The following is a 13,521-nucleotide window of genomic DNA, read 5'->3' as shown; positions in this document are numbered from 1 at the left end:
CGACGATCGTAAAAACGTTTTAGTTCCGGGTCACTGATTTGCTTACTGGAATCGGTCCAAACATTAAGCAGATATCGGTAAACTTTCTTGGTAACTGGATCAGACTGCGTTGCTTGTTGTATGATTCTAAAACTTAGAGGAAGAGTTTTGAGAATACTGGATGTAACTGACCTGAGTTCCTTTTCCAACTGTGCTGAAGCTATAACATAGTCTTCCTCTGGTTTGATATGACGATTAATCAACCTAGAAAGTACATCAGCATTACCGAATTTAGCGGTTGGGACGTGCTCGATGGTGAAGTCATACAACAATAACGTGAGCGCCCAACGTTGTAAGCGATTCGATGTGTATACCGGAATACCCTTTTTCGAGCCAAAAATGCGAAGCAACGGAGCGTGGTCGGTCTGCAGAAGAAACTGGCGGCCAAACAGCATCTTGTGGAATTTTGTTACTGCAAATATGATCGCTAGTCCTTCGCGATCTGCCTGGCTGTAATTCTGCTCTGCTGCTGTCAAAGCTCGCGAAGCGTGCTGGATAACCTTCATGGTTTCGTCGCTAAACTTGTGGCTGATGGTAGCACCAACACCAACGGAGGATGCATCAGCTGATACCACTACTGGAAGTGCAGGATTGTAGTGTGTTAGCAGCAAATCGGAGGTTAGAATCTGCTTAAAACGGTGGAATGCGTGCTGACAATCAGCCGCACAGCTGAATTTACCATCTATTTAAGCAGGTCGTCCAGCGGGTACCGCAAGGATCGCATACACGGGACAAATTTCCCGTAATAATTGATAGCACCGAGAAAAGAACGAACACCTGATATATCAGTGGGATGTGGCATGTTCTTTATTGCCTGAACTTTTGCCAGATCCGGGCGGAGTCCATGACGATCAAACAAATGTCCCAAATATTTGATTTGCTGCTGGCTGAAACTGCACTTTTCCGGTCGGATTGTGAAACCGAAATCTTGAATTCTTTGAAGAACTGCGCAAAGGTTTTTCCAGTGCTCGTCTGCATTGATGCCACCTACAATGACGTCATCCAGGTAGCCCGAAGTACAGGAGAGGCCTGTTAACATGGTGTCCACTAGCTGCTGGAATGCGCCTGGTGCTGTTTTGACACCTGGTGGGAGACGGTTGTAACGATACAATCCTCGATGTGTGTTGATGGTGAGCAAATTGCGGCTGGTTTCGTCAACCTCTACCTGAAGAAACGCATCTGAAAGGTCGATTTGGCTGAATATAGTACAATTAGCCAATTTGTTGAAAATGTCTTCGGGTAGCGGCAGAGGATACTGATGTGGCTGTAGAGCATTGTTAAGTCCGGTAGAATAATCTCCACATATGCGAATCGACCCATTTGCTTTTCGCACGACGACGATGGGGGCTGCCTAATCTGAAAAATCGACAGGTGAAATTATTTTTGCACGTTCAAGTCGATCGAGCTCATCATCCACTGCGCTGTACATTGCATATGCCACTGGACGCTTTGGGCGAAATATTGGTTGAGCGTCTTGTTTCAGTTCCAGCTGGACTTTTATTTTCGTACACAGACCAAGTTCACTTGGAAAAATATCTGGATAGGCAGCTTTCAGGGACTGTAGGGTGCTAGCGGGGCTGACGACATTGTTGCAGTATGCACTGATTGGTACTGTCCACAGGGAGAACGCTTCTAGTAGATCAATGCCGAGTAAATGAATTGGTTTTTCCACTACGTAAAACTGTCCTGGGCGATGACTATTATTGATAAAGACGTCGCAGTCAAACTTGAAAAGAAGCTGCAGAGGGTCCCCTGTTGCAGTCGCTGCCTTTTCCTTAGCTGGCGATGTTGGCGGTTTGCCGATTTTCTCCCACGTTTGTTTGGAAACTATACTGATGTCGGACCCAGTATCCAACTGTAACCTCACTTCTACACCATTCAGGTGGGACTGAACGTAGCGTCGCACATAGGAGTATTTGACCCAAAAAGTTGGCCAAAAGTCCGACATACAAAATACACGATTTCCATTATTTTTAATTGATTTCAGTTGAAACATACCCTCATGTCATCCCAGAACCCATTGAAGTCTTATCACATAAACCAAACTTTCAAAATTATTCCACAGTAAATTGGTCAGTTTGAAAAATACGTGCTACTGCTCGGGTGGCGTAAAAAATTTAAAAAAATTGTCAAATAGTTTTTCATTCTCACAGGACATAATCTACAAGATAAGTAAAATGTTTTGCAATATTTAAAACGTTGAATGCATAAAATAATCATGGATTGTTTACGAAATAAGTGATTGTGAAAACCGACCGCGAAAAATCCATAATGTTGTGAAATTATTTATATGATTTAGTAACCTTCCGCACAAGTCCCGCCGAAGCTTTATTCATTGACAGAAAGGCCAAAGCCTTCTGAAAATATACGAAAAGGAAAATCTTCCTCCTGTATCCTCTTTTTTATTTTATTGACATTTTATTAAATGAAGATTCATATGGAAATTTCTAAATCTTTGTTTTATATAATGTGTAAAAAGACACTAAAAAAATGGAGTAAGTGATTTTAAAGTAATATTTTATATATTGGGTGACGTTTTAAATGGATGTCACCTTTTTTGTGTTGATTATTCGAAAATAACACGTTTTTGATATAAATCTACCCAATTACTACCAAAATAGAGCGACTTGGACTTTTGGCCAGCTTTTTGGCTCAAATACTCCTATGTGCGTCGTTTGCTGTTCACTGCATTTACTGATAAGCTTACCGTTTTTGTTTTGAACCTCTCTGACGGTCTGATTTTATGGTGTGTTGCTTTTGGACTTCGTTTCGCACTGGAACAATAACCTTCACGGTGCCCAATTGTACCACAATCATTGCACTTGTGATTTTTGTGGAGACAATCTCTGACGAAGTGCATTCCACCACAACACCAACAAGGTGTAGCTGGTAGATTTTAATTTGATATTTGGTATGATTTGGATTTGGAAACTGCTGCTTACGGTTGATATACTGTACTGATGATGATGGTACAGATTCTATCATTGCTGTGTCCCGCTTTAAACACAATAAACGTTGGCAGTCTTCCGAAAGATGTTCCAAGGTGACATCGCTGCGCTCCTCAATTTTGGAAAGCAGTCGTGTACGTACCTCACTATCTCCCTCTGATTTTAGTCCGCAAACAAACATAAGACACTTGAACTGCTCCTCGGTGAGTTTGCTGAGCTCGAATTCAACGCAGGTTTTGTTTATCCGACATGCATATGTGACGTAATCTTCGGATGGTTGTTTTGATACCTGCAGGCAGCGATAGCGTTTACTGATAATAGATTCAGCCGCACCGAAAAGCGATTTCAGTTTTGCGACTGTTGTTGTGAATGGAAAGTCCTTCGGAGCTTTTGGCAAAATGAAACTGATGTAACGTTCATGTTCTGCCGTTCCCATTTTTCGCATTAGCAAACGAACTTTTGCTTCCTCGTCTAATCGCGCCGCATCTTTTTCGAAAAGATCATCATACCGAGCATACCAGGCAGCGAAGGTGATGTTGTCTTCCGGACTGTAGCGAAATCCCTTGATGTTATTCGCTAGCGAGTCGAGAATCATTTCAGGGTTTGGTGGAACCTGAACATGAATAGACGACATAATGTTCCGAAAGAAATCCTGCTGCTGGTGCATAAGCTGCTGCTATTGCTGCTGCATAAAGAGCTGCTGCTGCTGCACTAATTGCTGGAAGAACTGGGCGTATGCATTATCCGGAGCGGGCTGACTGGCTGGATTCGGAGTGTTGTGCAAATTATTCTGCTGCATTCCGGGATACTGATGGTCTGCTGCTGGTGCATTAACCGTTGGAACTGATTGTCTCCCGGTGTCGGCTGCTCTCTTTGGGGTTATGTTCAGCTGAACTCCGTCTTCTGATACACGTGAGTGACGGAATTGCAATGAATAATATAATTCCGCGTTTACCTACTCGTCGCCACTGTTACGTTTCGTGGTAGGCGAGGTAACCGATAAATAAAACACGAACCGTACTTAAAACAAATTAAAACTATTTATTTAATAACGAGGTACAATGGCTATGCTTGTAATATGTTCGCGATCAAAAAGGAAGTGACTCTTGATTCGCGCGCTTACTTGCGTCGAACTGGATGACAGCCCAACTGTCACCAGAGAGCTTCAGCTGCGATGTGGTTTCAGGGATGTCCACGTCTCCAACATTTGTAATCATCAAATGAAATAACCATTTTCACTAACTAGTATATGAAAATGGTTAATCTATTCGATGATTACAAATATTTTTAAAGTGATTCGAAAACTAGTAGCACAAAATGATACTTCAGCCAATGACAGTAGAGAAAAAGTATCAAAATTTGGATATTTTTATTGAAATACTCTTAGCTATTGAACGACTCCAAATCAAACAAGTTTTCATTAGGGACTATCCACTAAAAGTAAGGTTTTTTACGCGGATTGCATTTCTCCATAACTCAAAGAAAGCACAATATATCAACTTCATTCCAATCACGTTTTTCGTTTTAGGACACAAGTAATCAAATATATCAGTTTTTTGAAAAATTCACAATTTTTGGTGTAAATACTGAAAATTTATAACATTCTATTTTGGCCTTTAGAATGACCATATATAGTCAAAGTCATCAAACGTTTTGGGACGGTTTTCTACGTTGTTTTTTCAACTCAATTTAGTCTTTTTTACGCGGTCCCATACACATTTGGAACATATTGCCCGCGTAACAAAACTGACATATTTGTGGACATATTTTGGGTGATTTCAGACCTCCGTGGATGAACTTTCATATGAATTCTCGAAAAATTATATGGACCGTGGACTTCCTACCTCTCCTCTAAGTTTCCACGTGATATATGGACAGCCCCTTATTTGTGAACGATATCTAATTTATATAATCCTGCAATATGCACAATTCAAACAAAAAACATTTGAATTAAAAATGTGTTTGAAAAAAACATTTGAATTAAACATGTGTTTGAAAAAAGTGTGCATAAAATCGAGGTAAAATGTACGTGAAATCGAGGGTGCGTATAATCTAGGGTGTGTATAATCGAGGTATGCCTGTAGTAGGATTTTTCTTCTATTTCAAATATGACAGTCTTTTCACAACTTTTGAACCACGTGTTTAATCAACATATTTAATCAGATAACCCTTAACTAGTCCGTTCATTTGATACCAATATTGTTCATTTCGGTTGTGTAATTTCTGAGATAATTAAGTTTCGTGATTTTGAAATTTTGATACATTACAGACAAAGTTACAGTCAATGACAATGAAATTCAATATGGTTTTATGAGGCAGCTGGACTTTTCATTTGACACTAATTTCATGGAAACCGGTTCAGCCATCTCTGAGATACATGAGTGAGATTAAACACTCTCCAGAACACGTTTCTTTCCATAACATTTGAACCACATGTCGAATCTTTATAAAATTAAAAAGTTTAGGGTTTTTAGGTAGCTTGTTCATTCAAGGTTGTAGGGTGTAGAAGCCACATTGAAGCCACCACGTGGTTGACTACGCATTTTCATTGGCACAAGACTCGGAAATAGTTGATGTGTTACTTATAAAAACACTGTCTTATGTTTTCATCACCGTAACAAACATGAGGATATGTTCTCACATGTTACTCATTAACTATTACCGAGTGATATGTCGTTGAGATTTGGAAATTGACCACGTGGTGGCTTGAAGTCGGCCATTTGTGGCTTCAACACACTTCCACCTTAAAACCAATTTTGTTCAAATCGGTTGAGTAGTTTCTGAGATAACGATGTTTCGTGATTTACACATTTTCAATCATAACTTCTAAACTAAAAATCCGATTACAATAAAATTCAATAGCGTGAGATTGGGAGAGCGTTACACACACATGCACACACATACAGAAAATGCTCATCTCGTCGAACTAAGTCGAGTGATATACGACATTCGGCCCTTTTGAGCACTTTTATACTTTTAGTTTTTGCAGTGATTGCTATACCTTTATAGGAGAAAGGCAAAACATCAAATTTTAATACATTTACAACAAATTGGTAAGAATACGAACGTTTAATAATTTCTTTTCGATTTTTTATCGTTGATTTAAAACAAAAAATAAGTCAACTTACCGTACTAGTACGTTTTCCGTAGGTTGTTGTATCTGGACATTTCCTTCTTCTTGATCATCCAAAAGTTCACTTTCGGCATTAATTTCTGATACCGATGAAACCTTCACCATTTCATTCGACTTTTTAACAGTTGTTTTTTTCGATCGCTTAATCCGTTCATCCAACATTGACAAATCTTTTTCTGACAACTGCCCAATTAATTTATAAACTTTTTCTCCTGCAAGAAAGTAAGCTTGCACAACAGTATTCAATGCAGCATTACGAACCGAATTGTCTCTGTCAGATATGTGTTTTGCGACTTCCCTAAGCGCTGCCTGAAAGTAAACCGTGTTATAAAAAAATATAGAATTATATCCTTCAAAAACTATACTGGTGCACATAGCAAGTCCATCCCATTTGTCTATACAGCAGGCCGAGAAAAACGCGTTTTTGTATAATTTTATACCATTGCTTCCTTTAAAATGGGAATACGATTGGATGTTTATCCGAAGTTTCTTAGAACAAAGTTGTTAAGTTTATCTATTGTTGCGAAACTATACATAGTTAGCTACCATTTCCGCTTATTACCTGAATTTTAGTGAAATTGCAAATGGAACGGACTTGCTATGCGGGGCAGGTAGGTAAAATAAAAAACTATTCACTGAAAATGAGAAATTCATAGGGGGCTGTCCACATTCCACGTGGACAACTTAGGGGGGGTAGGGGTTACGCAAATGTCCACGGTAAAGGGAGGGGGTTTATTATTATGTTCACGGGACACAATAAATTTCCCAAAAAATGAAATCAGCCAAAAAAAAATTGGCCTGCAATAAAAAATCTACATCTGTTCTAATTTTAAAGTCGTTGTCAGCTGTATTTGTGATAAACTTGACTTCTAAGATATGTTTCTTTTTTAATCATTTTATTTCGTTAACAGAGGTCTTTGGGGTACTTTCAATTAAGCTTAATTTGGAATAAGTTTTCCACTTTCGGTAAATTTGGAATCGTTTGCTGCTTTGCCCTTTTCATTCAAAACGCTTCTATTCTTCAACCATTTGGCTGAACTTAGGTCATTTTCTTTTGACCGTTTTCGCTCCATGAAATTGACCAAATTGAAGACCCTTTTTCATAGTTGTTTTTTAACATTTCAGGAGCGTTCCTAAGCATTTTAAGTTAGTTCGGAATACCTAATTTGCTTTATCCTTTTTATAAAGGCTTTTTTACCTGCGAAACATTTTACACCTCTTTTTATTTATGATCATATTTTATTTTCATCTTTTCTGTTTAAATAGAGCGTCATAAACCATTATTTCCATTGCTGGCTTTTTCTAGACGTCAGTGACGTTTTTTAATCATTTTGAATTAAATTCAGTGATCATCTTTTTTGTGTGTATGTGTGTGTTTGTATGTGCAACTTTTTATTCTCATTCACTTTTCTCAGAGATGGCTGGACCGATTTTCATGAAATTAATTGCAAATGAAAGGTCTACCTGCCTCATAAGACTCTATTAAATTTGTGGATTTTTAGTTTGGAGGTTATGTATCAAAATGTATAAATCACTAGTTTGGGGTTGACTGATAAATTATAATGATTGAACACGTGGTTCAACAGTTTGTTTGTCCTATAGGTTGCCATTTCATTTGATTATAATCTGGCTTTTATTTCAACCATTATATATTAACCTTCATCGCACCCTTGTGTGGAAAACCACACAAATGAATTTTGTTTCGATTTTTCTCGAAAACTTTTCGATCGATTTTGACGAAAATTTTTGACAATCCCTAAACCATCAATCTTACACAAAATATATATTTTCCAAGGGAAAAATATTATTGGTTGATGAGATATTTAAAAACTTACGTTGTCCACACATACAACATTCGTATTCATTTTGGACAAGAAATATATTTCCAAGGGAAAAATATTTTTGGTTGATGAGATATTTAAAAACTTACGTTGTCTACACATACAACATTCGAATTTATTTTGGACAAGAAATAACTTAATTTTGCCCCAAACATATTTTTTTCATTTAGTGCTTTCATGAGGTGAATGAGGTTTGATTTGATTTGATGAGGTTTGAATGAGGTGTGTATGTGTATGTGTGTTTATTTTCATTCTTACGACCAATATATCTCGATTTTCTCAGCATCGGCTGAACCGATTCGATTGGTTGGATGTCAAAAAGTGTTCCCAATCTAAAAGACTTATAACACCAAACGAAAACCATTCAAAAAAGCCCCTAGAGCTCAACAAAAGAGCTCTTTGTACATATGTCGGCCTAGTAACGGGGCACTGTCCGAGTAGATATCATTTAAAGAACATTGGCCGGGTTCAGGATATCTGTCGCTTTTGTAATACGGAACGCGAGACATCGGAACATCTGCTCTGCAGTTGTGGTGCATTATTTAAACGCAGATCAAGGCTTCTTGGCAATGGCATCTTACAGCCCAACGAGTCTTGGTCTTTGAATCCTGAAAAGGTGATTGACTTCATAAACCATATTTTACCTGACTGGAAGCGTGTCGGTGCAGGTACCTGATCACTCACAACAATAGTGGTCATTGTATTTTGCAAAGGGACACGTAAAGCAATTGACTGGGATATATTACAAAAGTTCACATCAATGGACAACGTAATCCTAATTCCCTAACAAAAAAAATGATTTGATCAACTAGAAAATGAGCACGGAGAATTGGACAAATTGAACCACTGGAGCAGAAAAATGTTCTGATTGCTTAAATGTCTACTCAAAGCAAACTTTAAGTCCAATCGCCGGACGTTGTGCCTGGTGAGAGTCGTCCCTGAAAATGTAACAAGCATCCGGTAAAGTATTGACCAGTTTTTTTGGAGAGCATGATCGTTTCCTGTATTATTAGTCCGGGATAGTAAAGAGTTCAAGTCATTGGAATGAATACTTACTACGAAATTTGGTGCTCTGTGTTTGATTGTCATTTGATGCATCGAGAGGGCGAGCGTGTAAGCTTTGAGTTACATCAATGAGTTTAAAATAGACATGGTCCATATTTCATCATTGGGAACATGTCTTGTGAAATGTTATTAATTCAGGACTTATGATAATTTGTATATGGAAACGTAAAGTAAAAGCTGTTTGTGAGCAAACAAAGAAATAGTGCGGAAATTTAGATATATAATTCATTTATAATCTCGATTTATAATTTATGAAAATGATACATCACTCTATCATATAACATAAGCTCTACCATATAGCACAATATTGCATCTTCTCTTTGACTTGCATCGAAAAATTCTTCTCGCTCGGTTATCAAATCATTAATCAACTATTCCATATTCTTAGTTAGTAATAATCGACGGGAAAGAAACAAGATCGCAAAAAAACCGTGATAGCCTTAGGATTTCTTCGACTCCCTGCAATAAAAAAAAACTCTAAAAACATAATTTGAGAATTTTGTGGGTATTTTGTTAAGCCTCGTTTCATGTTTTTCTTAGTTTTTGAGCAAATGTTGATTTTTGAGTCACTATTTCGAAGTTTCGTTAGTCGAGATGACTCAAATTTATGTTAATTATATGCTAATAATGCCAATTTTGACGTTTGGAGAAAATTCTTTATTGTTTTATATGCATATTTGCTTTTTTTGGAATTTTAGGCTTTGGATGCATGAAACTTTGACAACTTCTTGATACAATAGGTGACTTAGTTCATTTACACACACCAGTAGATTCGTTCAACGTGTTCAAGTTTACCCTCGCTGTGGCGGTTTTTCAAAGATTTCGCCCGTGTTATTAAAATTTTACCGAGTATAATTATTAAAACTCAACAGACTGAATTCGATATCCCGAAGAACTAACGATTCATAGGAGAAAAATCGCATATTTTACTTCGTTTTCTTAGATATAACCCAGTTCCAATATAGAAAAAAATTGTATATGTGAAACAAATCACGCACACGTGCATGGCCCCAAAAACATCTCTTAATGTTGGTTTAAACTGGATTCAAATCATAGAATCTAATAGAAACTAATACATTTCCGATATTTACTAGACTAAACACACACTCTGACACACACACGCGCGTGTGTGGCGTTACATCAATTGAAAACTGAATTGAATTACGCATATTTTTGCTTGTTATTGTTCATCTCTTTTTTTTTGTTAGCAATCACTATTTGATTTATCTACAGAATGCACAATTGGCATTTGACGAAAGGGCTGTCGTTATTTTATAAATAATAATAATAATCCATATTCCTTTCAAAGAGCGAGTGATGGCGCTATAATCATAAGCTAAAAATGCTAGGACTAGAGTTAGTACTCAAGTTCCAACCGTAACAGTTGAAGCGAGTAAAGGCGCTTTATCCTTGGTTTCGAAACCCGAACATTAGGAGGAAATACCTATGTTCCATCCCAGGAGATTGGTCAACAAAGGAGTATACTTTCTTAGCTTTATCACTTCCAACGAATAAGGTATATTACTTCTTACATACGGATCGGTTGGTACGGATTGTCCCCGTTCTTAGATTACATTGTATTATATTGCGCTACACAGTAGGCCTTGCCGTTGACAAGAAAAATGTATGGAAACCATTTTCAAAATGGTGGATATCATTTTCCAGGATCATTTCAAGTACTGGCTGTGTTAGTGTAGACTAGACTAGACTAGACTAGACTAAGGTCGCTTTTACGCGTTTTTTTATGAATTACGGAATTTACGCGGTTTTTAAAGCGGATTCCGGAATTTACGCGGTTTTTAAACACGGATTCCGGAATTTCGCTGTCGCTGTCAACCCCCTCGAATTTAGTTTTTCTAGCATAACTTTTTAAATATTGTTTTTTCAGGAACATAATGTTCTAGACAAATATGACTAACATAAAATAACAGGTTCCTTTCGAAGACAGCAAGTTGCTACAATCGCTCTATACTAAGTTAGAGCGTTTTTTCTTTAAATTATTTCCCAGTTTTAAATGCATATAGGGGAGAAAGAGGCAACATGGTGCACATCATCAAATACTTTTTTTAAAGCTTAGACCTTGTACTATAAGCTAGGTAAACTTTGATACTTGACAATTCATAAATGAACGAGCAGAGTGATGTTTTAGGTATGTATGTTTCTGGGGTTTTCTATACAAAAGTGCACCAACTACCTGATTAGTGAACGATGATGTGTGAATTTATGAAACAGATAACTCTCAGTACTTTTAAAATTAGTGAGAACACTTCTTAGGCACATTTAGTTGTTGATAGGTGCATCCATGATGGATCCATTAGTCTTTCGACGTGAATAGAATGAACACATAACATATGGACTGTTAGCTGGCAATTAAAACCAAGGATATATGGACACCAAAAAATGATCTTCATGCTTTGTATTTCAATAAATATACGTCATATAAAGTTAATATCTTCTGCAAAGTTTCATATTTTGGAAAGTTCTACCACTTTGCTGAAGAAACTATTCATGTATCTTCGCTGTATCAAAAGTTAATGTTTTTATTTTTATGATAGTAGGCCATGATCCAAAAATTTTCTCATTAAAATTTCCGTTATATAATAATGAACAATTCTTTTGAACATTGCCATTGGCTAACATCAACCGTTTAAGCACATATGAATTAAGTTCGTCAAATTGCCTTTTCCGACCACTGTGCCTCGCAATTGTCCTTCACACTGAACAGTTGACTGCGGAGTCTGTGTATAATAAACAAAAGGTCGAGTTCCGAATCGGAATGTAGCACCAAGGCTTTGCTCATTTTGCTTAGCATGGATTTCAGAATATTCTTAGGAACATTCCTAGCACCAAATTGCTTCATTTGGTCAAACCGATGTTAGGATTTTTTTTGTTCAATTGCTATAATAACATGTTTAATTGAACTCATATCATGTAAACACGTTTTGTTTCGTAACTTTTGCATGAACCATCGGATCAAACAGATGTCCGCGGTACTCTCTAAAGTAAAGTAAAGAGCTCGTAGCTATCAATTTCGTTTTCTTGCTTCAAGCTACTCACGACAACTCGCAGTTTGCTTTTCGAATGCTTCCTTTCGCAACGATAGCAGAGAAGCGAATGCAGAAACGATTTCTCTCATTTCATTACCAGGTTTATGTACTTTAGGGAGACCCTTTATTCTAGGAGGAGAAGGGTTCGAAATACGAGGATTTTTCAAAGCCACCCCAAAAATAGGTTGGCATTCTTTGATAGTTTTTTCAAAATTTTTCACCATGTCGGCAAGAGGGTTGACTCTCTGTTGCCTGTATGGGCTATTATTAATTTTCTCCAATATTTGTTGATCGTAATCATTTTTGTTCAAAATAACAATTTTATTCCCCTTGTCAGCTTTTAAATAGAAGACAGGTTTATAACGCAATTCTTTGATTGTCTGTAAGTCTGTTCTATTATTTACAAGTCGTGGACATTTTTTTAAATTATCCATGAAGGATGTACGCACTTCACTAATTTGTGCGGTTGCAACTTCCCATCCCACTTTCAATATCAATGATTGCCCGTTCAACATTTGGTTTAGAAGAAACAGCAAAGTTGAGACCTGTGTTCAAAAGATTATGTTGCTGTTGTGAAAATTCGCACGAAGATCGATTGACAGCAAAATTATCTATATATTTTACCTTAGTTGTCTTTTTACTACTTTTATTTCGTAAAAACAACTAGTTAATCTTTTTTGCACCCAATTTTCGTTTTCTTTTCCCCTCACACTGTTCTGCAACTTTTACTTTGGTTAGGAATTCTAGGAACCCAAAGGGAAACTCTTTGGCCAGTTTTAAATGAAGGGAGTAGCACTCTAAAGTAACTGAATTTAATTTACTATGAAGAAGTTTTATACTATTTTTTATCCATTCCAATTCCATCTTCTTAATGAGAAAAGGAGGAGTTAAAGTTCTAATTTTAATCTCATGACTTTTGGGAGTCAGTCGATATTTGACACATTGCTTTAGAAAAGCTATGTCTTTATGAATTCTTGCTAATTTCTTCTTCAACCCCAAAAACTTATTTGGCTCAAAAGGCTTGGATGCCATGTTAAAATTTATTAACTTCTGATCGAGCGTCTTGATAGAATATTTACACTACACATTACACTTTTTATCCACTTTCACTATTTAATTCTATCACTTTTCACTTATCACTTGCATATACGTATTTCAACGCTTACTTAGCGCCTTCGTCAGTGCTTATTTGGACTGTGGATGTCTAACTTCTAACGTTTTATAACTTTTCCAGTTGATTTTCGTTATTGTCATGGCATAGTGACAATATCGTTTTGTCCTTAACAAAAATTCTCGCAACACTTTATGAACAACAATTTTTCTTTTTTTTCATATGTGATTCCAATGGTTTTTCACGTGACCATGTGGCATAAAGCTGTTTCTGCGAGAATATGCATGTTTGAGGTTTGATGCCACCAGTTATCAGGGCTTTGGGCATTATCGAATAT

The 13,521-nt window shown here is 37.0% G+C and overlaps 1 protein-coding gene across 6 annotated transcripts in view; it reads right to left on the bottom strand.

The window, feature by feature from the left end:
* The window catches only part of LOC129723376 (protein mini spindles), a 487,241-nt gene that overhangs the window by 257,051 nt on the left and 216,669 nt on the right, over positions 1-13,521 (bottom strand). For all 6 annotated transcript variants that reach the window (XM_055677565.1, XM_055677564.1, XM_055677567.1 and 3 more), the window contains one exon: positions 6,116-6,429. In XM_055677565.1, coding sequence (XP_055533540.1) covers positions 6,116-6,429 — 314 coding nt within the window. The remainder of the gene's footprint in view (positions 1-6,115; positions 6,430-13,521) is intronic.

The sequence above is a fragment of the Wyeomyia smithii genome, chromosome 2 (assembly GCF_029784165.1).
Source record: "Wyeomyia smithii strain HCP4-BCI-WySm-NY-G18 chromosome 2, ASM2978416v1, whole genome shotgun sequence".
Classification (NCBI taxonomy): Eukaryota; Metazoa; Arthropoda; class Insecta; order Diptera; family Culicidae; genus Wyeomyia; species Wyeomyia smithii.
Note: the sequence above shows the minus strand (reverse complement) of the source record. Positions and strands in the feature narration are given on the sequence as shown.